The sequence below is a fragment of the Psammomys obesus genome, unplaced genomic scaffold (assembly GCF_907164565.1).
Source record: "Psammomys obesus unplaced genomic scaffold, mPsaObe1.curated_primary_1811, whole genome shotgun sequence".
Taxonomy (NCBI): Eukaryota; Metazoa; Chordata; class Mammalia; order Rodentia; family Muridae; genus Psammomys; species Psammomys obesus.
In genome coordinates this window covers 8,052,756-8,080,082 of record NW_026596234.1, presented here as the reverse complement: position 1 = coordinate 8,080,082, position 27,327 = coordinate 8,052,756, and the positions used below count along the sequence as shown (strand labels likewise).

At 47.6% G+C, this 27,327-nt stretch overlaps 2 protein-coding genes across 4 annotated transcripts; one reads left to right on the top strand and one right to left on the bottom strand.

Annotated features, from left to right (window-relative positions):
* Positions 1 to 1,039: 1,039 nt before the first annotated feature.
* Positions 1,040 to 27,327, bottom strand: Znf217 (zinc finger protein 217). Of its 3 annotated transcripts, XM_055596267.1 has the most exons (7): positions 27,274 to 27,327; positions 24,514 to 24,601; positions 12,448 to 14,175; positions 9,385 to 9,501; positions 7,322 to 8,797; positions 5,438 to 5,571; positions 1,040 to 3,013 (listed from the first exon to the last, which is right to left on the bottom strand). In XM_055596267.1, exons 3-6 carry the CDS (start codon positions 13,832 to 13,834, stop codon positions 5,462 to 5,464), a joined length of 3,090 nt encoding a protein of 1,029 aa, XP_055452242.1. In that variant the 5' UTR covers positions 13,835 to 14,175; positions 24,514 to 24,601; positions 27,274 to 27,327; the 3' UTR covers positions 1,040 to 3,013; positions 5,438 to 5,461. The 3 variants fall into 3 exon arrangements, with proteins under 3 accessions (XP_055452242.1, XP_055452241.1, XP_055452240.1); XM_055596266.1 differs by lacking the exons at positions 24,514 to 24,601; positions 27,274 to 27,327 and adding an exon at positions 23,918 to 24,035; XM_055596265.1 differs by lacking the exons at positions 24,514 to 24,601; positions 27,274 to 27,327 and adding an exon at positions 23,733 to 23,897.
* Positions 20,890 to 24,742, top strand: LOC129668137 (translation initiation factor IF-2-like). Its single transcript, XM_055595924.1, has 4 exons — positions 20,890 to 20,939; positions 23,050 to 23,081; positions 23,339 to 24,323; positions 24,691 to 24,742. The coding sequence occupies exons 1-4, from the start codon at positions 20,890 to 20,892 to the stop codon at positions 24,740 to 24,742; spliced, it is 1,119 nt and encodes a 372-aa protein (XP_055451899.1).

The window sequence follows — 27,327 nt, the reverse complement described above, 5'->3', positions numbered from 1 at the left end:
ACAAACCCTTAAAAAACAACAAAAAAACAAAAAAGAACCTAGTGGGGTGCAGTGGTGCACAGCCGTTAAGGCCAGCGCCCATGGAGAAAGTCTTTATCTTCTAAAGATGCACACTACACACACATAGTTCAAAGATGAAAATAAATTCTGAGGTTTGCTTTCCAACAACCCAGGAGAAACCAGACATATAACCCCAGGACCTGGGAAAAAGCGGCAAGGTAACAAGCTTGAAGCTACATGCCCAGTCTGACAGGGAGCCTGGGCTATACATGCTCAGGACAGGACCTGGCTCAAAATAAATCCAGGAAGAGTGCTGGAAAGCACTTAAGTGTTCCCCAACCCCCGGTGAGAAAGAGCATGCTCAGAGGACAAGAGACAAGACTGAGGACCCAGGCTCGGGCCCCAGGTCCTTCTATACGTGGAAGCAAAGCAGCAACCCCTGGAAATTGCCTTCTAACCCCCACAGCCATGCCATGTTGCCTGTGCCCCAACACAAAACTAGTTTTTAAAGTTGAGCGAGCGAGCGAGTGAGCAAGCGAGCACTGGCTCAGGGTTAAAGAGAACTTGTTGTTCTTGCAGAGGACAGGGTTTCTACATGGTGGCTCAACCTGTAACTCCAATTCTAGGGGATACAATACCCTTTTAACCTGCATGGGAATTAAAAAATTTTAATTTGTTTAAGTAAACAAGCAAAGTTAAATGTAAAATGGGAACCTGGGCCCAGGCAAGGCAGCTCAGTGTGTAAAAACATCTGCAGCTAGACCCCACGTGGAAGGAGAAAACTAAACCCCAGAGCTGGGAACGCTGGTGCAAGCCTATAATCCCAGCACTCGGGAAGGCAGAGGCAGACGGATCTCTGTGAGTTCAAGGCCAGCCTGGTCTACAATAGTGAAACCTTGTCTTTAAACTCCAAAACAAAAGACAAACAGCAAAAAACAAACAAACAAAAAAACTAACTTTCTGGATGTACACACATACATACAAACACACACACACACACACACAAACAGGAACACAATGAAAACCAGAACACCAGAACTGTAAAACACCAAATCTATATTTACATCCACATATAATAACATAACTTTAAGCTGAAATATATCATAAATAAAGCATGTCTACTGTCTGACAACTTAAGTATCAACAATTAAAATAAATCAAACTGGAATGAAATAAATACATTAATAAAAATCCAACAAATTGTACCTCTTATCACATGTACTGTTGCCTCAAAGGGAAAGACACACAAAGCAGTAGTATCCCAAGAGTTAATACTGATGATAAGAACACACTGTGAAGTACAAAGGGTTGAAGAAAAACAAAACTGCAAGTCTTATGCACTCAGAAATTGTAGCTACAGAAATCTGAAAGGCCCAAAAATTTCAGCATTACACACATTGACTTGTTTCCTAATAGATTTGGTGATTTTTTTTTAATAGTTTTAATTTTGCCCCCTATTGCATAACCTCCCCCCTCAAGATTTGTATGTATTGTCCCCACGAGCTTCCTGTACACTCGATGGATTTAGGCAAAGATCCAGTCAATCATCTTGCAAATGTGTTAATCTTCAAAAATAGGCTATAAAAAGTGCAGAACCTAACAACAGTCTAGATTATGTACATATGGCTCAGCTTGTAGACGGGAACAGGGCCTAGTGTTCCTGATACAAAAGCACTTTCTACAAGAGCAGATACATCTCCACCCAGGTCTCCGACACAGGAGGTAAGACATCTCCCCAAGGACCCCTCATGTTGCAGAATCAAAGTGGGGGTTCTTTGAGCTCTTCACCCTTTTGTCCTATCAAGAGGGGTGGGGCAAGAAAAATGAGCAGTGCAAATTTATTTCTGAAACAGTTTAATATTTTGGGTTTGCTAAACCCATGAACTGTTGAATAAACTCAAACAAAGGAACTCAAGTTTAAAATGCTAAGTGAGCCAGCTGACGGCTGTCCTCCCTCAGCCCCAAGCTGCCTGTGCATTGAGGAAATCACCCTGACTGTAAAACAAAAAATGGGGAGACAAGAGTGTCTACAGCAAATTTTCTCTCCCTGCCTCCCAGGAGGCTCAGACTCAAGGTGTCCACGCTTCTAACACCAGGCACATGAAGACTCCAACTAAAAAAATTTCCCCAAACCTTTCACTTCCTTTAAAAATGGCTTCCCAGCATGCAGCTCACACCAGGAAATGTGGCATATCCGTCTAGACTTAATTCAGACAACTCTCCGAGAAACTGAATGAAGAACTGAGATAAGCTCCCTCCGGAGCCTGGCGTATCCCTTGACACTGGCCACTCTACAGAGACGGTGTCTCTGTAAGAGCACTTGCTCAAAGCACCACACACAATCTGCAGGGCAGGACGCTGGGGGCTGCAGGGCAACCTGTACACACGAGCTGCTAACAGCTGTACTGCAAGGTGCCGGGTTCAGTCCCGCTGACCTCAAGATGCACAGCACAGCCTGGGTGTCAATACTTCCACCAACAATTCTGTTAAGACAAACAGATTGTAGAGGACTCAACAAAATACAGATCAGGGAGAATGTTTTAAAACACGTTTTAAATGAGAAAGCATAAAGAAGCAAAAACTGCTCAAATCATTGAGCTCCATGAGGGAAAGAAATGCACACAGTACTTAAGCAAGTTTACAACATAGGTATTTACAGTTACCTGAGGTGCAAGCGTTCAACATTCCCACCCCACCCCACCCCCAAGGACGTCTTTTCAGCAGCGCTCAAGTATGCAGAAACTTATTTGGTCAATTCTTTAAAAAAATATTTTAGGGACAAAATAGATTTGCAGCCCCCATTTGTGTACGGCCCAACTGCTCCCACTAGTTTTTATTGCTTTTTTGGTACAAAAGTTAACAGAACTTTAGAATGTAGTGTTCCTTCTCTGCTCCTCTCGGGTCTATGTACAAATCCAGTCACAGCTTGTTCAGCAGCTCTCGGCACGTGCTCTCGGAAGATGAACCGAAGTGTGCTACCATGGAAAGTGTGTACTCGCATCCAGAGACCTAACTGGAGAGAGTTGAAAGGGGTTAGAAAAACACAGTCATTACAGGATCATAAGAAACAAGCTGGGGAAATGGCTCTGCAGTTAGTACACTGGCTCTTCCAGTGAACCGAGTCTGGTTCCCAGCTCAATAGCCCGTCGCCCAAACTCCGAGGGATCCAACACCCTCTTTTGGTCACCAAAGGCACCTGCACTAACAAGGATTCACTCACACAGAGGCGCACATAGCTGTCTTAAAGCATACATGAATAGAACCAGGGTTACCAAGGAGTACAAAGGATTTCACGTCCGCTCCACTTCTGACAACCTATGTCGCTAGAGACTAATCACCCGTTGATGGGTTACTAAGGAGAATCAGAGAATTACAAGAAGAACCAGAACCCAGTACTTGTTACATTCCATCCGGTAACTGCAACAGCCTCAACCTCAGAAGGGTTACCCAGGTGTGATGGCTCACTTCCACAATACCAGGAGTGGGGAAACTGAAGCAGGAGGATTACCAAATTCAAAGGCAGCCTAGGCTTCATAGCTAGTCCCTGTCCCCAATTTGTCAAAAGGGAAGAGAAAAAAAACAACACAGTGTTAGAAATCTTGAATGGTGGCGGGTGAGGCACTCAGTCAGACCTTCACACAACATCCCGTCGTGGGCAGCCACCAGCCATGTTCAGCAAGGAAAGCCCGCCCGCCAACCCCCTTCCCTGAAGTATCTTCTCCTCTCTGCATCCCAGGGTCTATCTACTGGGACATGCCCATGGGACAGTGCTATAGGACTGAGACAGTGGCCTGTGTCCCAGAGTCCCATCTAGCCTCTTCAGTGCTCAATGAGCCCTAAGCCTAAGAGGCGTCTGGCATGGCCACTGCCCAGGCTGTGACATCTACATGGGCAGCCACGCAGTGCTTACAATGTCTTTCTGAATTCAGGAAGCTCCTACGCACACATATCTGACCCATAAGCCCTAAGGGAAAACACACCTCTGCTTGCTCCTGTCCCCAGTTCCCCTCCCGGACAGGTAAAGACTTCAGAATGCTTTGAATTAGCTCTGAATGAAAGAGGCAGGCCCAGCTTCAGCTCTGCGTAGACCCAGGACAAGGCCTGTCTCCTCACACCGGCTAGGTGCGTGTGCCTCCCAGCCTAGAGTCAGGAACCTTGGCTATTTTCAGGAGACCTATTCTAACCCTTGATCACTGTGTTTCACCTCCAATTTAGCTGTTCTAGGAAGGGAGCAGCTCTGGTCTGTATGTAAACAAAAGAGTGTGGAAGCCAGGTGCAGTGGTGCCCGCCCATAATCGCAGCACTCGGAGAGGCAGAGGCAGGCAGATCTCTTGAGATCGAGGCCAGCCTGGTCTACAAATCGAGTCCAGGACAGCCAAGGCTACATAGAGAAACCATGTCTTGGAAAAAAATCGAACAAACGTAACAAAAGGTGTGTCCCAGTACAACCTCTTTAACAGAAAAGAGCAGTTGGGAGTGTGGCTTGCTGGGCCCTGACCTAATGGTGGGGCTGCAGCGAGGATTCAAGAGCAATTAGTACATACTCAAAAATAAGTAAAAGGCTCAATACTCTTCAGGGGCCAGCGTGACTATTTAATGACTATCAGTCACCCACAGTCCTGAATATTTGTTTTTAAAGACAAGGTTTCTCTGTGCAGCCCTGGTTGTCCTGGAACTCACTCTGTAGAGCAGGCTGGCCTCCAATTCGGAGATGCAAAAGCCTCTGCCTCCCGAGTGCTGGCATCAAAGGCAGCAGTCACCACCACCAGTAAATTATTAAAACATCCTTAAAAAAAAAGATGGGAGAGGGAGGGGCTAGAGAAAGGGCTCAATGGTTAAGAGCACTGGCTGCTCTTCCAAAGAACCCACGTTCAATTCCCAGCATCCATACGGCAGCTAACAAAGTGTTTGCTATTCCAGTTCTGGAGAACCCAATGCCCTCATATAGACATACATGTAAGTAAAACAATGCACATAAAATAAAAATAAATAAATCACTAAAGAATATTAGGACGGGAAATATGGCTCAGAGGTTAAGAGCACTGGCTGGTCTTCCAGAAGTCCTGAGTTCAATTCCCAGAAACCATATGGTAGCTCACAACCATCAAAAGATACCTGTTGCTTTCTTCTGGCATGCAGGCACACATGCACGTATGTATAAATAAATAAATCGTAAAAAAAATGTTTTTAATGGGGCCAGTTAGATGGTGTATCTGCTGTGGAGCCTGATGATGGAGCTACTCTCACACTGTGGAAGGAGAGAAACGACCTAAGACACTCTATGTGCACCCCACACTCAGCACACAAATCAGTCCATCAACAAACAAATGTGATATAAGAACAATAATGATTTTTTAATTCAAAAAAAAAAAAGAAAATTTATTTTGTATTATACAAGTAAAACCAATACAATGTATTTTAAAACAATAATGCTCACCTTTTCCCCCCAAAAACCAGAAAGTCAAGTTTTTTTGTCATTTGGTCGATAATGTGTACTTCCAATGAAATTCTCATAGCTTCTCTTCTGCAGCACGCTGTTGGATACATGCTGGTATGACACAGGCCTCTTTCCTAGGTGGGAGAGAAAGGGAAAGGTGACTCCTAGCCCAGCACCAGCAATGGGGCAGGAGGAGCAGGCAGGCACTCATCAGCGTAAGAAGCAAGTAGCTCCATGTTTCTATGACACTCATTAGCACAGTACCACGGGAGACGAAGGGCAACAGAGGGGCACACCTTTAGGCCCAGAGCTGAAGTGGAGACAGGCAGACAGCTATCTATTGAGTTGAGGCCAGCCAAGTCTACAAGTCAGACCCTGTCTTAAAAAGAAACACATGCCAGGCCTGGTGGCACTTGCTCTTAATCCCAGCACTTGGAGGCAGAGCAAGAGGGGTAACTAGAAGTTTGAGGCTATCCTGGTGAGTTCCAGGCCAGCCAAGGCTACACATAATGAGACCCTGTCTCAAGAAGACAAAGTAAATAAACTCAGCACACACACTTATTTAAACTGAGCACCAACAAGTCAGCTCTGGCACAAGTATGGAGGAAGGGAGCCATGGCATCAACTACACAATCAACACATAAGAAACAAGCATACCATGAACCCAAGCTCTGCAACAGGAAAGAGGGTGAAAAACTTGATGGAAGATCTGTCCACGTAAACTATAGAATACTGGACACCTAAACCCACAGGTAGCAGAAAGTACCACTTCAGAGCTGGGAATGTGGCTTAGTTAGGATAGTTTGCCAAGAGCGCCAAAGGCCCTGGGTTTGATTGCCAGCTCCCATAAAGCTCAAATTACTACTTCATGACAACTTTAAGATACTTCAACTGCAGTGGATGAAAACACTTTACAGTACAAGTTAAGTAGTGTTCAGTTCTACAAAAATAAAAAAAAAGTAAAACTGTTTCCACAACTCAACACGTACTGGCTCTTGATCTCACTCCAACCCTAAAGGTCTGACGGTGGCTGTCTCTTTGAAGCAGCACAAACCCACGATACTACAATTTAGACGTATCTGTAAGAGAGAGCCCCTGCTCTACCTTCCTCCGAGAACAGGAAAGCACCAGAAACCTCCACAAAACACTGGAAAAGAAAATGTTTCCCTACGGAAACGCTAAGTCATCACAAGATGACCACTACACACAAGACAATTTCATCAGAAACACAACCAAGTCTCTTTAGCCAGGAGCTCTACTCTCTGCTTCTGGCAGGCCAAGGGGCCGGCCACCCATGTGAACAAACGGGGACACAGAAGAATCCCAAATAGCACCACAGGCTTGGAGTGTTGGCTGCGATGGAAAGAAGAGGGTTGTGACAGAGGGCCTAAGCAGGGAGGGCTTCAGTAGCACTCAGGTTTTGCTTTTTTCTTGGAACGATCTGCACAGCCCAGGCAAATCTTAAGCTCCCATTAGTCCAGCTCCTCAGCCACCCTGACCAGCTAGCACCTGGACTTCAACAGCAAGGAAAGGAACTACCTAACTACTCCCCACCCCCCAACTCCATTTTTTGAGACAGGGTTTCTCTGTGTAGCCTTTGTAGACCAGGCTGGCTGAACTCACAGAGCTCCACCTGACTCTGCCTCCCACAGTGCCAGAATTACAGGAGTGCGCATGTGCCTAACTAGCATGTGTTTATTTTTGTTTTATTCTACATCATTTTCTTACGAGAAACTCTAGACTTAATCCTGCAAAATTAAGCTCTAAAGGCCCACAATCCATTGCAGCGTGGATACGGAAAGATGCTTCCCTGCTCCTGAGAACCCAGTGCTCCTATGGAGTATGTCTAAACCCACGGCCATCAACCTAGTGCTGTGGTAATACCTTCAAGGGCTGGGCTGGTTGCTGTGTGTCCCACAGGTCCACAGGTGTACAGGGGTCCAGGGGCGCTGTAGGGCTTCTGCCCCTCCCCGGGGCTCAGGAAACGGGCTTTCGGGGGCAGCACAGACGGTGGGCACACACACTCTGGTAACAAGGAGGAGATGCTCCTGACCACATGGTACTTGGGGAGCTCGAAGGCCCTTCTACCATTGGGCCCAGGATGCTCTGTGTCCAGGGACACCACACTGGACTTGAGTCTTTTGGGAAGTGGCTCGCTGAATTCTGCTGTGGCACTGCCAGCATTCCGATGGCTGTAGTAGTCTCTGCCTTGCTGTGCCCATGGGCCATCAACCTTCACGGGATACTCGCTGGAACCGTTGCCATTACTACTGTTGAGAGGGGACTGAGAAGGAGCAGCTGACGGGGCCTTCAGTTTCGGCTCGGGTCTTTTCACCTTATCCGTAGCAGCAGAGACGCCACCTTTGGGAAACAACTCTGACTGCTGCTGCCTGGTGGCACCAGGGCCCCCGGCACTGGGCTGCGACCTATGTGCCTTCAGGTTACTTGGAGCTAAAGTGCTGTTGTCCGGTCCTGAAGTCTGGGGAGCTTTGCTTGGACCCGAGGTCCCCTGCCGTACTTTCTCCGGGTGCAAGGACTTGGCCTGTGATGAAAAGGCAGGCTTGCCCTTTGGCTTATGCAGACCAGACAAGGGCGGTACATCCTTGCCCAGCAAGGCAGGGGGGCACCCAGTCCGCCTGTTCCTCAGCACAGACTTGCTGCTGCAGTTCTTATGTGTGTCAGGGTTGTACCTATGCTCCAGTCTCTGGTGCATCATCAGGACTTCTGGATAAAAGGTCTTAAAAGTACAGAAGGGACAGGCAATGCTGGGGATAAGACACCTGCTCAGAGAGATCGCAGGGCAGGCGTGGAGTGCCCCAAGGGACAGATTCAAAGGCCTGTCCTGGAAGTCAGCCTCCCGATCCATCTTTTCCCTGTGGCCAGCTTCTCGAGCTAGGGGCCCAAGCCCCTCTAGTTTGCAGGCAGGGCTCCTGGCCTGAGGCTCACCTGCTGCTCTCTTTCTTGGCATGTCCAGATAGGCAGAGGCAGGACTCTTTACAACTTTCTCGACGTTATCAGCTGCATTTTTATGGAAGTCCTGAGTATCGTCGTTGTGTGCTGGTGAGAGGACAGCACTGCCCAAAACGCTCTGAAAGACAGAATGTGTCTCCTTAAGCTGCTTGGGAGGTGGGCTGCCCTTAACATCTTTGGCACCATCAAAAAATCGCTTTAAATTTTTGGTCTGCGCACTGTCGGCCGTTAGTAGTGCATCCTGCAGCTCCTGGCTCCGGCCTTCACTCTTAGACTCAGCTGCAGCATCCACCAGCTGCTTGTCCTTGTGGTGTCTCTCCAAGTGGTACCTCAGAGATGTCTTCTGGGCTGCAGCATACTCACAGAATTCACATTTGTATGGTTTTTCACCTAAAACGAGACATGCCACTGTATCATGATGTTTAGGAAAGGTGCCAGTAGAACTATGCAAGCTAAACAAGCTATGGCACCAAGCGTGGATTGTTCCCTATCTGCCAATTCTCATATTTAGGGCATCTCCAATGAACACTTTAAACATAAACCCATCTTTCCCAGAAAAAGCTCACTGCACACTGTACCCGACCTGGCCTTCACTGGCGCCCTATGGCAGCGCATGCACGCTTTCCCAGCTAAGGAAGTGGGAGCACAGCGGACTAGCCACTGCACCGAGACACAAGGAAGCCCCACACCTCCAGGCCCGTGCTACCACTGCAACTGCTCCACACAGCACCCAACACAACCTTGCTTCACTCCAAAGTCAGAAAAGGGCTTAAGAAAAAAATGGAGCACTTAAAACTATTACAGGTTTGCCTTAAAATACAGCAGCCATAGCCAAGTTCAAAAGGACCCACCGTTCAAGATGCAGCCATGTTGTATGGACACACAACAGCTGTAGACACCGCACTAAAGTCATCTGAACCACAGAACAGCACAGAATTATTTCAGCTAACACATGCTTTAAAAAACAAGTCTTTTACCTGTATGCGTTCTGAGATGAATATTGAGGTAATAGTTTGAACGGAAAAACTTCCCACAGTAACTACACTCTCTCGAGGACGTGAGGGGCTTTGCTTTTCCTCCATCATCATTTTTATCTTAAAGCAGAAACAAAAATATTTGTGTAAGTCAGAGTAAGTACAGGATTCAGGCATTTAGACTCCATTTTCTCAACACAAAACATTTGGGGAAACCATGAAAGAATTATTTTAGTTCTGAGTATAAGTTTCAAAGGCAACACACCAAATGCCATCAGGCAGTGTTTCATGTCTTATATTGTGTGCTTTTGTTTTAGAGACAAGGTATCACTATGTCTCCCCGACTGGCTTGGAACTCAAGAGACACCAGACTCCCCCTCTCTACCCACACCTGCCTCCCCAGTGCTAGGATTAAAGGTGTATGACACCATGCCTGGCACTACCCTGTGCTGTGTTGTGTTCTGAGTACAGCTTAGTGCCCTAGTGAAGACTCAGGGTTCCTACCTTAATCACAAGAATGGCCATTTAATTAACAGATGAAACCTGACAGGCAATTTCTGTTCTTCTCACTTGGCATGGTTCATACTTAAAGTGCCCACTGGACAGAGAAAACTGCCTTACTCAGAACCAGTCATTTCATTTGGAGGAAGTAAAAAGACCTCCCAACCACCAACAAAAAACAGCTTGAGATTTAAATTACCACTAGAGGGCAGCAAGCACAAAATAACCTCAAAACCAACCCGGGGCTTAGCTTTGGGCAAGCACCTAGGAAAGTTGACCATGTTTGGGAAGGCAGAGCCTATCTTTTCCAAGCAATCTCAAGGGCAAAACAGACCTGGCTCACTAGAATCTACTCCAAAGGCAAGGCTAAAAGTGCCTGATGTGAATGACCCACGGGGGCAGACTAATTTATCCTGGCTAAGGCTTTACCCTCTTACCAGCCCACCAACTTTCAAGTGATGAGCAACTATCAAGAGGCCTCCACTACTTTCTGTCTTTTCTATTAGGTGTAAATGAGCACCATACGGTCATCTCCTGAAGTCTAGTTATCAGGCCATGGTGCAGCACAGTGGTCCATAACAAATGCACAGATCGCATCTGGGTTCCAAAAGGCATAGTTCAACTAGTAGTTTTGCCTTACAAACTGAGTTCCAATTACAAGCCTCTTCCCTGCTCTGCCATGTGCTTGCTGCATGTGTTCTTAATACACCTGTGTGAGGGCAGGTGGAATAAATGGGCCTGCGCCATCTCATTACACCAAATCCCTTCTAGGGAAGGAGATCTATAAAGCACACAATTCCTAGCCTAAAATGGTACCGAGGTTTTGAAAACTCATACTTTCTTTCTGAACTTAACGGTAAACCTAAGGCAGACTGGCTGACAGCACAATGGATGACCCCTCACAGTCAGGCCCACTGCATTCAGCTATGTTCCAAAGCTTGCCCTGCCTCCAGCTGTGTCCGGGTGTAGGCTTTGTTACATCACATGCAAAAGGCTAGAGACAACTCCAACATACAGGCTGTGTGGCCTTTCAAGGTCTGGCGCCTGCCTTCTATCCCAGGATTTGACTGGACTGCGCTGTTCTGTACAGGATTGCAAACTTTGTTTCCCAAAGGGTTTCTCTGTGTAGCCTTGACTGTCCTGGAGCTCTCTTTGTAGACCAGGCTGGCCTCGATCTCACAGAGATACACCTGCCTCTGCCCCCCAAGTGCTGGGATTAAAGCTCTTAGGTTTAGGATTGCAAACTTTTACAACAAACTTCATCCTAGGGAGAAGTGCCAGAGGTGGATGAGCCTATTTTGCAAACAGGGATATCAGAAGGAAAGGTTGGGCTATGTATAATGAGTCACCAGGAACAACAGCCCGACCCTGGCGCTCCCACCAATGGTTAGACAAGCCAGAAAGCCTCCCGAGGACCCCTCCAAGCTTTCCACCATATGTAATGGCTGACTGATTCCTTTCTCTGGAGCATGAAGGATCTCCAGTGTTGACACCACTGGCCCTGCACAAGCCCAGAGGCCATCTGAGGTTCTTAGACATGATACACACCATGTATCCTCTAGGTTTCTAGGGACCGAGGAACGGGTGCAATATGCTAAACGCGAAGTCTGCCCTGTCCCTGGGAACTCCACTGACCAATACTTGCACTGAAAGCCAAGATCCTCAAGTTCATTAGTGATCAGATAAAGAACTGGGTGCAGGTTCACATGCAGTGGCTAACAGATTAACTGCTCCTCAGACTTACCCTGATCTCAAAGACTACCAACACACCAACCAGTGGCCACAACATCTGGAAGTGTTACCATTAACCTGTAGACCACACCCACACATCAGGGGTGTTAGCTACTTTGACATGAAACAATGGCTCAAGTGGGGTGAGCAGCAAGAGGAGAAACAAGGGTGGACTCCATTGCTCTAAGCTCAAACCCAAACCATGAGACAGTGGGCAACAGCTTGTTTCTATAAACACCATTAGAACACACCAAATTCACAGAGCAGGCCTGAAGTGGGCCCACATCCCTGGACTTCACCAACAAACCATTTGGAAGCTCCCTCATAAACACTGGCCTCACAAAGACCAAGGCAATCACAGCGCACCAGGTGATTTCCACAGCAGGACTAGCAGACTCTGATGAGGAAGTCTCCCTGCTTCTTCTGGGACCACTAGAAACCCATCTGGATAAAAGCATTGACAGACAGACAGACAGTCCTGGCCTTACAAGTTAAGAACAGAAATGCCAGAACTGGTACAAAGTACTGGGTCTCAGTCCCAGAACTCCTAGCATCCTGCACCAGGTCACTGCCTTGGTCCAGCACTTACGGCGGCCAGCAGCATCTTTGGCCTCTACCCCCTTAGAGCACTAGCTCTAAGAACCTAAGTCCTTTGGGAGCACAACATCCAGAGAACCCTTCTGACAGGCCTTTGACCTCACCCCCCTAACACAGAAATGAGAGACAGTGGGGGCCTGAGATGCTGAGTGGACAGTAACACCACAGAGCACTGGCATCAGAACTCGACTCCCAGCAGTCCCTGCAACCCTGCCTGGGAGGCAGCACAGTACTCACCCAAGTGGAGCCCTTCAGAGAGCCCATCCTCAGAGCCGTCTTCTGAGGCCCCTTCTCGGTCCACAGCCCCGCTGTCTTCCAGAGTGGTGGCGAGGTCTGGGGAGCAAGTCCCAGGCTGCCTCCCATCCACAGACATGGTGGGTGATGGGGCATCAGCCCTCCTGTCCTTCTTGTGCACCCTGGAGTGCAGGACAAGCTGGTGGTAGGTCCTGAAGGCTTTACTGCACTCAGAGCAGTGTGTGGGCTTCTCCTTGCTGCTGGGCAACTTGGGATCACCATCCCCAGAAGGCACTTCACTGTTGGCATGTCTAGGCTTCTCTCTGTCTTGCGAGAGACCTGGACAACTGTTTCTATTTGTTTTAGACTTTCCAGAACCTTCCGATTTACCCCCAATCCATATTTCTCCAAGTTCCTCTTTCTCTGAACATGAATCGTCATTGTCCGTGCTTCCTTCTTGGCCTGACTCTTTCACCTCTTCTTGGGCAATGGCCACTTTTCCTTTGGTAGCCAGCTGCCATGCCTGGTAGGTGGTGAACGGGTCAAGCTGAGGTATAGAGGTCATGGGCTTCACTTCAGACTCTGAAGTTGATCGGGGTCTCAAGTTCAAAAACTGCAGCAGCTCTTCCTTCAAGGATGTGGGTCCCTCTTGCTGGGCATCAGGAGCTGTGCTGCTGGCACTGGGCGCAGTTTCTTTGGCATGAACCTTGCTGTGCTCAATAAGGCTCTGCTTATTTGGGAAGAGAAAGCCACAAACCATACAGATCTTGTAGGGAGTGGAGATGCTCCCAGCTACATTTGCCTGAACCACTTCATTGATGGTGACAGGAGTCTCCAGACCCTGCTGCAGCTTGCTCCTGGTGCCAGACTTGCCATTGTGTGTCCGCATGTGGTTCTTAAGGAACCACGGCTCCTTGAATCTTCTCCCGCACATGCTGCACCCATACGTGAAGGAGTCCTTATGTTTCTTCATGTGGCTCTCCACATCAAAAGCCATGGGGAACGTCTGCCCACACACATCACAGCTCAACTCTTCGTTTTCTTTGCTGTTCTTCTCCTTTGGCGGGTCCGTTGGCACCTGACCTTTATCGAGGGGACTCAGATACTCAGCCTCCACACGCAGGACGGCTGGCTCACAGAGGGTGGGCCGGTGCTGCAGGAGCACATGCTGACTGAGGTCTTCTGCATGGGAGAAGGCCTGGTTGCAGAACATGCAGTCCAGGGGCATGTGCCCTTCCACTGGGGCTGTGCTCTTGTCCTGTGCAGCTCGGAAGGGGACTGCAGCTGGCCCTTTGGTGGGCACGGCATCATCCACCTCCACCTGGGGGCCTAGGGAGCTGCCAATGACTTCTGGCCCATCCATGTACACGAGGAGAGATTGAGTTGGCATGCTGCCTTCCACTTCAGGGTCTGAAAGGAAGGACGACCCAGCTGTCTGCTGAGGAGTTAGAATAAGGCCACTTAGAAGACACCTCTCAAACCTTCAGGAGCCCTGGGCTTCAAAACTAGAGCAACTTTAAGTTCAGAGAGACGTGTATATTCCAGAGCTTGGAGGAAGCTCAGTGAAGATGGGTCTTTGCACAAACAAGGCATCCAGGCTCCCCCTGTGCTGTGATTCAGATGTGAGTCAGCATGAGGGCAGTAGTTCTGACCATCTCCACTGGGTGAGTGGCTGGCTCAGTTGAGCAAGACGTCGATCCCGGCAATGTGAAGACAAGGGACTTCCAAATCCTGGAAGAAAAAAACAAGACTAGTGAGGAAGGCTCAGAAAGAGGGCCTGGCCCATGAGTCACGTGGTATTTTCCACAAAAAGGGACTATTGCCTCACCTTTAACTAATCCATAATGCATCCTGCTAAACATGTTTGTTAATTAAGTGTTAGCATATTTCCCATCCGATACACTTACTAAGTAAGTAGAATTTCAACCAGTCAGGAGACTTAAGCCAGAGAGAGCTTGCTCAGAGATATATAAATGCCAAGTTTAAACAAGGAGTGGTATGGACAGGCCAGCCTAGGCTATCCAGTTAGTTCAAAGGAAGCCTTGTTAACAGAGATCAGTCTCAAAAATACTAAGAGCTCAAGCTTTCAGACAGAAGTGTTACAATTTTATGTCTCAAATGCCACCAAAATGCACACATCTCCTATATAGACTACAAGTATTACAAAAGCCCAGCATGGTGGCATACATCTTCAATCCCAGCACTCCAGAGGAAGAGGCAGGTAGATCTCTGAGAATTCAAAGCCAGCCTGGTCTACAAAGCAAGTTTCAGAATGGCCAGAGCTACAGAAGCCTCAGAGAGTCCCCATCTCAAAAGAAAAAAGGCATGAAAACAAACAAAACGAGGCTGGTCCAAAACCTCAGCCCACAACACAGGGGCCTTTACTCCAACTGTGTTTGGCCTTAGCCCAGGACCCCGTTGTGTCTGGGGCACTGGATGCTACCAGGTCGAGTAGCACTTCCAAGGGAAAATGACCTACCAGATGCAGAAGCCACCTTCTTTCAAGTGTGCACATTTCTAACAGGCCGCCTCGGACCTGGCTCCGTGGGGCCCATTCTTCCATCAGAAAATACACTTCTCACCTCTCCCTCCACCTGTCACTGAGGTCCTGGCCAGGTAAAAGGGGGGACTTTATTTAACACTCTATGGGTTCTGATTTGCAGGCTGACTTTTCAAAGATTTAATCCCTAAAAAAGGTCAATATCCTTCATGGCAGGGTTTGTTTTTAAAGAGTCCCGCCTCTGCTCCTGAAGTTTGCGGAAACAAAAGGCTACAAGGACACCTGCCACAGCACGCTCCTCCCTTCTGCGTCCCACCCCAGCACATCATGAAGCTGGCTCTTCCCCCTCTTCACACTGAGCAGAGAGAGAATGCAGAGCAGACTGGGGAAGAGGAGCGCACCGCTGGCAGGGCTTTATCTTCATTTCTGCCTTTGTTGCTATCACAATGGAGGACAAGTACCTGGAGTAGTGACACCCTGTGACATAACAGAGACCCGAGTTTCAGTCAGGACCTTCAAAATGTCACACCAAAGCAAACTCAACCTGGATCCACTTGCTGTGGTTAAAAACTATAGCAAGGCTGACAAGCACTACCCCGTCTATGGCTGAGGACACACAACCAGAGCATTGGCAGCAATATAAGCTTGGGACCAGTGATTTAGATTTCTACACACTCACTAACCAGAAGTCCACAACCTGGGCAGTAAGTATGCTCACTCGAGAATGAGGCACATACTCCAGAAAGGCAGGACCACACCCTGCCACCCCTGACACTCAGGACCAGGAAAAGGTTACCCGCATCTGTCTCAAAAAACCAAACATGGCAACAAGCAACAGTGACTTCTAGGCCAGCCTGGACTGGACGGTCGTTTGAAACCCTATCTCAAAAAGGCTAAAAGCAAACCTGGTTGAGCTGGGTGGCACAGCAGGGGAGGGCATCGCTGCCTGGTTAAGCCTATGCTTTTGGAAGAACACCACTCCGCTACAAGCTCCCTTTCCGGCCTGTTTCAAACCATGATCGACCTGGGAGGTCCAGTGACTTTCAGCCCCAGGAAGCACGATCTGCCCCACACATGAGCTGGGATAGCAAAGCTAGAAGCACTTCCTTCTCCTGGGAGGCTTCCAGAAGTCTCTGATAGTCACAACTACGCCCAACTATGATCAAGACTTGGACAGCTTCTTAAGACTGAATGCAAGTCTGTCCCATAGAGCGACTACCCACCACCATCCACCACGGTTCCATTGTGACATACTCGTCTCCACCTAAAACCATCCTATGAGGAAACAGAAATCTAAAAAGTAACACAAACTTTAAATTCTCTTGCTGTGAATTATCTTTCTCTACCATCATTTTAAATATTTTTTTAAAGTTACCAAATATAAAAAAATAGCACCCTAAGCACCCAAGGACAGAGTTGCTGGCTGTTCACTGCTGTTTCTCCAGAAGCTGACTCTAGACTAAGAGACACCCAGGACTTCGACAGAAAGCAGGGACTGAAACAGCACACATCTCTCTCAGGCTATGGTCCCTCCACCCCTGATCTGATGCTAAAGTGAACCTTAAGTCAAAGGCTACCACCCCATGACCACTCCATTCTCTGCAACCAAGAGAATGATTTTTTTTTTAAGTATGTATGTGTCTGTATTGAGTATGTGCACACATGTGCAGATGCCTGCAGAGGCCAGAAGCTGGGGGTTGGGTAGAAGAGAGATGTTACATCCCTGTAGCTGGAGTTACAGATAGCTGTGAGCCACCGGATGTGGGTGCTGGGAACTGAACCCAGGTCCTCTGGAAGACAAACAAATGGTGTTAACTATCATCTCTCTAACATTTTTTTGTTGGCTTGGTTTTTTCGTTTTGCTTGGTTTGTTTAGTTGTGTTTGTTTTGTTTTGCAATCAAGTCTCTCTACATAGCAATGGATGTTGTAGAACTCCCTATGTAGACCATTCTGACCTTAAACTCAGCGACTTGCCTCTGCCTCCCAAATACTGGGATGTAAAGAATGTACCACCACACCTGGCTTCTCCCAGATTCTCCCCCACATTACACAAAGCTGACCAGCACAAACATCCCTGAACTGAGCTGAGGCCACAGTGTGGTCAGCTGCAGAGAGCAACGGCCTATCACACCATGTGTATGTCTGGGGTTCTCCTCTGGCACTGAAAACACGACTGCACACTTGGGTTTGTCCCTCAAAATCTGACAGCAGGTGCTCGCCCTTCTTCACTGAGAAGCCACTAATCTGGCTCAACTACAAAGTGGCTAAATAAGTTATCCACACATCAATTAAAATCAATTTGCTAAACTATAACCTTTAAAGATTGCCATAGACTTAGTACCAGCACCTATCAAAACAGTTGTTCCTCTGTAGTTACTACCTAACAAATGGTCCCTCTGCCTGAAGTATGAAAGCATACAGCTTTGCCACAGTGTTCTAGCCTTCCTCCTGGAGTGCAGAAGGCAACAGGACTGAAGAACATCAATGCAATATAGGTTTGTGTGGTTGTCAGGAAAGCAAGGATTCTAACCACACCAAGCTTGTTAAAAAGTACTTTGCAAAAAATGTCTGTTTAGAACCATGTGTAAATCTTCATTTCTGTAAAGAAAGCACTGAACCTGCCGCCCACAATGGAGCTGGCCAGGGACTCACTCTGCATGCCCTTACATCTTGAACAACCTGGGGCTTAATGCATATTAAGATTACTTCACTTACTTTTTGATATACAATCACCTTTGAAATTCAGTAAGAACCATATGGCTTTAACTGCTCCAGTGTATCTGCTAATTCTGTAAGTCACACATTGATGTGACTAAAGCAACCATGAATTCTACCAGTATCTGACTGTAAAATTAGCAATTACACAAGATAGTGGAAAGCTCAACGGACTGCTCAAAGCAGTTCATCAGGGGAACTGCCACGCTGACTACTATACTTGGCCTTGGAAACACCACGGCACACCCATGTGCTCACGGCCCTCAGACAACACATCTGTGCTCTTCCTGTGAGTATGTTACCTCACATTTTCGGTAAAGACTATCCTACTGAGTATCAGGAAGGCAGTCAACAACTCACGGTACTACTACACTCTGGCCAATCCGCTTCCATCTTTAAAACTACAAAATTAGGGCAGGAGGCACGGCTGAGTGACTAAAGACACTGGCTAGTTACTCTTCCAAAGACAGTTAGGTTCAATTCCTAGTACTCATGTGGCAGCTCACAGCCTGCTAACTCCAGTTAAAAGGGAAAGACACATACCCTATTCTGGCCTCCAAAAGTACACACACAGTACTGAGAAGTACATGCAGGCCAAACACCTATAAAGTTGTTGTGGGAGAATTCACGCAGAGTGACTCACACCTGTAATCCCAGCACTTAAGAGTCAGGCGATTCTCTGTGAGTTCAAGGACAGCTTGGTCTACAAATAGACTACACAGAGAAACCTTGTCTCAAGAGGCTGACAAGCTCTTGGGGGTGGGGGGGTGTGTATTAGGATTTGCTGCTTACTTGAGTGTACGTGTGTACCACTTGCATGCGGTGCCCAGAGTTTGAAAAGGGTGCCAGACCCTCTGGAACCAGAGTTCTGAATGGTTGTGAGCCACAATCTAGGTGCTGGGAACCGAACTCAGCCTTCAACAAGAGCAACAAGGTTCCTAATCTACAGGTTTTTCTCAACCATGCAGAAGGACTAACTTCTACATAAGTCTATAGTAACAACCAAAACCTACCACCTTTTTATTTGTGTGTGTATGTGGGGGAATGCATGCCACCACACATATATAAAGATCAAAGGGCAGACAATTCTAGGAAGCCAGTTCTCTCCTTCCAACATTCTCCCAAGAATCAAAATGCAGGTCATCAGGCTTGATTGCAAGTGCCTATCTAGGGGTTGGGGATTTAGCTCAGTGGTAGAGCGCTTGCCTAGCAAGCGCCAGGCCCTGGGTTCGGTCCTCAGCTCTGGGGAAAAAAAAAAAAAAGACAAAATAGCAAGTGCCTGTCTAGGCCATCTCCACAGACCCTAAACCTATAACTTTTGATCTTTCCACACTATGCCAAGGAAAGCACCAAGGTCACACGAAGAGCTAAGTGGTCAGCCCAACTTTCCTACCAGGTGAGGGAGAAAAAAAAAAAAAACACTTAATAAAAGTTCAGAGAAACAAGATTTAAGTGTAAATTCTCAGTTTAAATTTAGCATCACAGCTTGAACCATCACAGGCAAAACACTGCTGTAAGGCAAGGTAGAGAAGATCCTGGGCAAAATAACCCCATTTCCTCAAAGTCATATAAAAACACTCTCAACACTAAAACTCATGAGGGCAAAGGACTACAGTATCCTATTCCTAGCCTCCCCCCTTTAACTATAAACTGCCAGATTCACCCCCAATCAGAGTTCAAGTGTGCCAAAGGATCCAGTTTTACTTTTAATATTATCAAAACTAATGATACTGAGAGCTGTAAACTTGACTTACAAATACCCCATGTTGATCTTCTGTAAAGCAGATTACAGGGGAAATGACATTCTTGGTAATTTTCTATTAGGCAAGATGGAACACTGGTGTCCCGAGTTTCCCAGAGTAACTTCTGCTTGTGCAGGGCAACCTTCCATGTGCTGGGAGAGCCAACAGAGCCAACTGCACAGAGGAAAAGGATTTCAGGAAACTAAAAAAGCAAACCCCAGAACTACCTGGACTTGTTGGGTCTAGAGATTACACTGATTCAGTGTCTTTGTGCAGAGCATGTCTATACATACATGCACACACACAAATACACACACATCGTCATCAACAAATAATATGGTCATTATGTGGCACCAAGAATTACACACTATGCCACTTTTTTTTAGGTTAAATGGCAGGGTCTAAATTAAGAGTCACTTTAACTTCAAGTAGAATACAAGCTCAGGAAACGTCCTTAAAACACAGGCTTTTTCTTCAACCTCATAGAAGGACCCCTGCCTAGATTTACTGAAGTTGAATAAATGCTAAATGTGTATCCAGCTCTTTCATAGTTACCTGTTTGCATCTCAAATAAAAATAAAATCTCCTTTCAATGAGTAAGACCAATCATTGTTGGAGAGATTTACATGTTAAGGTGTAAACCATTATAAGAAATAAAAGTCTGCCACCAAAAGTGAATTTTATCCTATTAAGTATTCACTTATCCAGAGTATCTGGCAGACCACTTCTTTACATGATACTATTTTACAGACACGTAGCCATTCAACACAATCTTAAATCTAAAAGATCATCACAGTCACCCATTAAAAAGCCAGCCTGACTTGGAGGCAAGGCAGGCAGTGTAGGCCAAAAAGGCAACTGGTAAATCTAAACAAAAGCCAGGAGGATTCAACTCTTGCACACCTTTGCTCCAAAGCTGCCTCTCCACGTTCAGTAATTTTATTTCTCAACTTTATCATAAAATTACCAAACTGGCTCAAAAATGTTGCTAGCCTGGGCAGGAAGCAATGGACTGTTTAGAAGGCTGCAGTCTACAAACGTTCAAATGTAAAAATTTCTCTAGGGAGCTCAACATAAAAGGGTAATTTGTGGCGGCAGCTGGCTAACAGGGGCTTTCCCCATTTATTTGGAAGCTAGACATGTCCAAGAACTGAGCTTGCTCATCAGGAGATGAAGATTTTAAGAAAATGGTGGTGTGCCCCCCCCACACTTCCTTCAAGGCAAGATTTCTATCTGCTCTCGTGGTCTGAATTCAAAACCCTTTGGCCCACATACCATTGCAAATTTGCCTGCTATATTACTGGCTGGCCAAGAACCTTAATCCAGATCACCTAACTGAAAGGCCAGCTTTGCAGCAATTTCTACAATGGCCCCACAACGAGGCCATAAAGTGATATTCCGCCAGCTTCCCACACACACGCACACGCACAACAAAGTAAAACATTTCCCCCAAGTCTTTGTGTGATGATACTCTTTCCTACGCGCTCATGCACCTAAACTGGTTAACATCCCTCACCCTGAAGAACCTGGGGCTGAGGTATGTGGGCTGGGGCTCCTCCATTGTCACAGCTTGGATTTACATGCCTGTAGCTAAGCACTTCCTGGTTCAGAATATTTAATAGGACAGGGATCCTTTAAATCAATTTTGGTAAGCTATTCTATACCTGTTTTCCAAGTTTTTATTTTTAATAATCCTAAATTAAAAATTATTCCATATGCTCAGCTGTGGTCTTTTAACTTAAAATGGCACATTTTGATACTAGACTACCCAACAGTTGATCCAAACTGCCTCCCTCATGTTGTTCCTTGTAATTCTATAAAGCTGGAAAACCCACACTTCTTGATAGCTCAGCTTCAACTTCCCAAATTATTAATTACACATACTGCCACGGGATTAAACTGAAATGGGAAATCAGGAACCAGCCATTTAAAACAAATTATTGCCAGTGACCTCAAAATTCATAATGCAAGCCACACAGCACATACGAGAGGAACAATCTCAAAATAATTATTTTCTGACTGCTTGGAAACATGGCTTCCTCTACAGTACTTTTAAGTCCTCAGTCATTTGTTTTCTTGTTTTCACAGCAGCCAGATAGCAGATCTTTTATGAAGTCCTGTGTTTTAGGCAGTCAAGGGTCATTAAAACTACTCCAAAGTTCTTGTCAACCAGTATCATGTTTGGAACAAGTGGGAAAAAAGAATGTCATTTGATATTCTTGATAAAGTGGGAGCCCCCGAGGCTGTAATCAGGCAGCTCAGAATGAAGAGGCGCCTGGGCTGGGGGTGGCAGCCCTGCTGTGGCACAGCATCTCATACTAAGGCGATGTTAAGGGAGAAGAAAAGGTGATTAGCACGTATCTGCCAGGAGACAGAGACTGAGTCACCCAGGGCCATTGTATGCCTTAATTATTTCATCAGTTTATAAGAGACTTGATGATTAAGTCTTATTTTCAGATTTCCTCCAAAGCAAGCCCACTGGAAAAGGATTAGGGGCTTCTATCCACCCACAAGTTTCTATGCCAAAAATGGAGACTTACAAAGAGAATGCAACACCCCCCCCCCAAGAAGCCAGAGTCAGAACTTTCTCCCCCTCTACCTCCCTTACCACCTGGGGGAAGAGAGAGAGAGCGCTATTATTAAAATAGATCCTTCAGCATAAAGAGGAAATTTTTTCTAAGTGGTATCTTAGTTCCTTTTTAAAGAAAGAAGTGAAAGGGGATAATACGAAGCCAAGACACTTACTAAACTTCAGTCTCATGAGTTATCACACTGAAAAAGAGGAGAGGGACTACAAAGTGGGAGGAGGTGTTGAGAGGATAAAAGGGGCTGGAAACTTTCACCAGCTGGTCTTTCCCCCCGCTTCCTCCTCCTGTATGCAGACCATGGTAGAGCCTAAAGAGCCAAATAATTCCCAGGGATGACTAACCCTCTTCTAACTATTCACAACTGAATCTTCAGAGGTCACTGCCTCTTGGATTTTATACTTACATAACTGGAAAACTAGCAGCATGGGGGGAGGGGGCCCAAGGGGGTGAGTCTCAATAAAATCATCAGATTCAAAGTTAAAGTCAAAATAACTGAAAAGCAAAAATACACCACCAGACTCCAGAAGTTTGAAAAAACAGTATCTGAAATAAATAAGACTTCCCGAGAGGGAGGAGGAAAAAGTCATCTACCATTAAGGACACACCTTAAAAGTTCTCGACACATTAAGCACAAGCTAGTGGTTTGATGAGTTCGCTTTTCAAACAGAAACCAATTAGGTTAGTTCTCTGCACTTGTCACTGCAGACAATTTTTTAACTAGACCTGCTAACTCATCCTTCTCGAAACAAAAATTTAGCATCTGAAATCTGATTTGGTACCAACCAAAGCAGTTGATCACTTTGGGAAAAGTAGTCAAGAACACTCTGGACGTCCTTCACTTACAAAGAGAGGTGAAAGGCCCCCTGAGGCCCCTACCTAGTCGCCAGGCATGGCCAGCAGCTGTGGCTACCCTGCCTCTTCTTTTGTTGGCCTTAATCTCATGTCAAGTTATTCAACCAACTCAAAAGCGATGAAGACATAATTGAATCAACCTGAACTAAATCAGATCTAGGCCTCTTAAAACATACAGCTTAATGGCTCCAACCCATCCCAAACCAGGAAACTGGCCACGGGCTCCAGTGGCACACATGGTACCCTACAGCCCCAGGACCCCAGGCTGGCGCCCCTTGACCAACGCATGCTCAGGAATGCCTGTTTCTCAGAAAGAGAAACTAAGGCTCACAGGACACACAAGCCTTCCGGCTGGGAACGACCACCTTCCCCCGCTCCCGCCCCAAACAATAACAACTTTCTATAACAAAGTTTCTTCTGGGGGAGTGCGGACCGGCCCCAACTAGGGATCCCAGAAACGGACACCCCCCCCCCCCGGGATTTCGGCTCACTTCAGGAAGCAAACCTTTCGGGAAAAATCCCCGCCTGCTGTCCCCACCCCCACCCTCCCCGCCCAAGAATGCGCTTCCCGTGCTCCGAGGGTCTGGGGCGGGGGGCGCCCTTCCCTGTGCGCCCGCCCGCGTCAGGGCTAAACTGAGGCGCACGGGGCCGCGCCCTCCCGTGTGCGGTTCCGCCTCCCGCCGCCTCGCACGAACTTCCCACGGGAGTTTGCGGGGCGTTCTAAGTTTGGGCGTGAAACCGAACACCTCCTCTGGCTGGCAGGACGCAGCTCAGGCAGAGGCGCGGACCCCCGACGGCCACGCCGCGCCGGGCGGGCCATTGTCTCAGCCGTCCCTCCCAGCCCCACGCGTGGCCACGGCCGTGGGGACGCGGCCCCGGCGCCCCTTTACCTGCGGCCGTACGGCTGCACCGCCCAGCCGTGGGCTGAACGAGCGGCAGGGGCGGCGCGGCCTTTGTGCGTCTGCCGCTGCCCCGACGGCGCCGGGACCGGGACGGGGCAGCGCCATGCCCGCCTCCCACGGCCGCGGGCGCCGGGACCCCCACCCCCACAGCGGCTCCGGGGGGCCGGGCTCACCTCCGGCGCGGGGCGAGGGAGCGGCGCGGGCGCCCCCTACTCGTCCGCGCGGGGACAGTGCAGGCGCGGGGTCCCTGCGCGGGCGGCCGGCGTCCGGCGGGGGGACTGTTGGGGCAGAAAGTGCTCGCAGCAGCTGTTGCGCCCTCCCCACGGCCGCGCCGCCCGACGCCACGCCCCCAGCCGCGCTGGGCACGCCCCCTCGGCGCCCGCGCCTGTGCGCAAGCGCACTCCCGACCCGCCCACAGCCGCCGGCCACGCCCCCCACGGGCCCCCGAGGCGCGAGCCCCGCAGAGCAGCGCGCGCACCCCACTCCCACCCCGTGGGCTCCCGCGCACGCGCGCCCCGCGCCGCCTCCCGCCATCCGGCTTAACGTGGCGCGCTCGCGCCCGGGCGGTTCCAGTGACAGGTATTCTGGAAGGGGTGGGGGCTACAAGCGTTGCGCGCAGGCGCACAGCCAGCCCTCCCTCGCTGCCTCCCCCTCCCTTGCAAGGTGCGCCCGGAGAGGGAGGGGAGGGAGGGAGGGAGGGACCGGTTGCCCAACTCCCGGGTCGCCTAGAATCACGAACAAAAAAAAAAAAAAAAAAAAGCCAACCAACCTTGCCACAGGCTTCCAGGAGCTTACGAGATAGCGGTGTTCTGAAGGTAAACACTTTTCAGAGAGTCAATGTAAAGAAGATCCGGGACCTATAAGGATTAAATTTCTCTAAATTAGTATCTTTATAAAGCTAATTGCCTTTTTTCCTTAAGACCCTGAGCTTGTGTTTCTATTATAGTTTCATGTCTAAATTTGGAGTTGGTACCAAAGAATCTACTTACTTTGCATAGAAATTCACTTGGGTGAAACTAAGCTTAAAAGTGGGGTCAAAACAAAAACAACAAACACACACACATACCCCTTTATGCTCAACTCATTTAAAGCTCTTCCCTGTTTTGTTCCTGACTCATATTAAAGATGAAAGAAAAGACAGGAAAAGGTTGGGACTCCAAAGGCCTGAGACAGATGCCCCGTGTTTTTTAAGCGAGCCCCAGAGAGGAACTATGGCGGCCACAATCACTTCCAATAATTTTTCTGCTCTAAAATGCAAATGAATTCAAATGTAAAATAGATCTATTGCTTCACACCGAATGGCCAACTTGTTTGTTTCTTTTTCAAGCTGGCCCTCCGTGTGTCAGAAAGTGGAAAAGCATCAAGAAAAGCATTCATTGCCATTTCCTAAATCAAGGGGTGGGGGGGGAACCAACCGGAACTGGTAAGCAACGCAGTCCTTAATAAATAGGAAGAAGAATTCAAGAAGACAGCTTAGCAAGGGGCAAGAATCTGCCTTGTAGAATGTTTTTGCTGTCATTTTACATATAACTACCAACCCACATATGGTCTCGTTAGTCTTTTTTTTTTTTTTTCCAAAGGAAGTGAATCAATTACTTACTCACAATTAATTAGCATTGCTGGAAGTAGGATCCTTAAGCCAATCCTGATTCTCATTCAAGCACATAAGATATTGATCATTTTTAGTACTAGGGTTCCTTTTCTCACCACAGATTAATATCTCTCTCTAAAGTACTGGCTAAAGCCTTATAAATATTCACGATCAGAACACAACGGCTCAGCAAACATTCATACGCAGGAGACTTCACTTAACTTTGTCCCAAAAACCACTGGGGGTGGGGGGGAAAGACACAGCTTTGATACAAAACAAAGAAAACTATGACCAAGTAACGAGGCTGGAGGTGAAGCCTCAGTCTTCGTGTTAATGGATAACCTTTGCACTCCGAAGCCTTGATACTGTAAACACAATAGCTGAGAGTTAAAAATCCCAGCGTGGAGACGGAGAATAAAGGAAAGTCCAAACTTCTCAGGAGCAATGGGGAAACAGTCAAATATTTTGACAAATCATCATTTGGCTAAGAACAATGAGACTCGGGCTCTCAGACCTTGTAGCTACTGAGTTATTTTCAGAGCAAAGGAAGAAAGGGGAGGGGGGGTGTTTTCCTCCATGCCCTCACAAAGCCACCACTCTGTTAAGCCATTTTGGCATCAGATGGTCTGTTACTGTTTCTCCTCCCCTTCCTCCCCCCACCACAAATAAAGGGGGGAGCAACTTACTACGTTGTCGCTTTTAAAATTGAAAGAGAATTGCCTTCCCTGCTCTATCTGCTAAGAGATTTGAATGAAATCCTGATGTCTGAGAAAAGAATTACAAAGAACCTTCCCTCCTGGAGATGTGCCAACACAACTGGGAAATCGTTGCAAAATTCTGCCACTGACGGCTGAGCTTGCAAACACACACCGTGTTTTCCAAGGGACATGGAAGGATCGGAATTCCTGCCTTAGAATGCAGAGGCTCGTGCCTCGCGCTGATTTGGGAAGCGTGGGTCGTTAGACACAATTAAAAGTCGGAAAGTCACAGGAGAACACGAGGGACGTTTGGTTTCGTAATAAGCAGCTAAGAACTCCCCACTCCTGGGCTAAGTGGAAACTGAAAAATCGAACGTTGGTCTCCACGGCCTTGGCCCCGCCCACGCGGAACCCTGCTTCGCCATCACTCACTTCCCAGGCTGCGATACTTCTAAAGGAATCAGGTGCTGAAGAACGCAGACACGCAGAGTGGGACCCGGCTATCCGTCCCCGCTCCTGGCATCTGCACGTGTAGCCTAATCCAGGCCCCAATCCACCACCTCCTGAACCGGACGAACCTCAGCCACGTCTCTTCTTTTTCAGTTTCCAAACACTCCCCCAGACCCCGCCCGCCCGCCCCAAGACACATTTCCCAAAGTGCGCTTATAAAATCACACACCATTATCTCTGATTTCATTTTAGTGCTAGCAGGCCTCTTCCTTAAACTAACATCTGATTTTCTATCCAGACCCTGCCTGTATTCAAAAAATCTAACAAAAACAAGAGTAAGCCTGGTTTGCTGTATATACTATCTACAGGAATTATCTTCTTGAGACGAAGTCCTAATTAGAAGTGCAGATGAAACATAATCTTTCCTAAGTATTTATTTCACTGTGGAACAGATTACAGAGAAACAACTTGGAAACGAACTCCCTGGAGCTGCAGCACAAACGGCACAGACGCTCAAAAGGACTCTGTGCAGGGCAGGAAAACCAGAAAAACTGCAAGCAGCAGGAAACAGAAAAAGTTAGTCGGAACCTGCATTTACAAACTACAAAGGACATTTGAGAGGGAGGCGGGGGGTAGCCCTCTTCCCAAGACTGAAAGCACTAAATTAAGGAGAGGTAACAAAACAAAGCCGAGGGGGGCACTCCATCTTCCCTTCCTAAATTTCAACCCCAGAAGCCATCCGTTTTCAAATACCCGGTAAGGTAAGAGAGAAGTAGATGGCAGAAATTACCTTTCAGGAGGGAAGGCGGTGCTGGAACCGGGAAATCCTAGGAGCCTGCCAGTC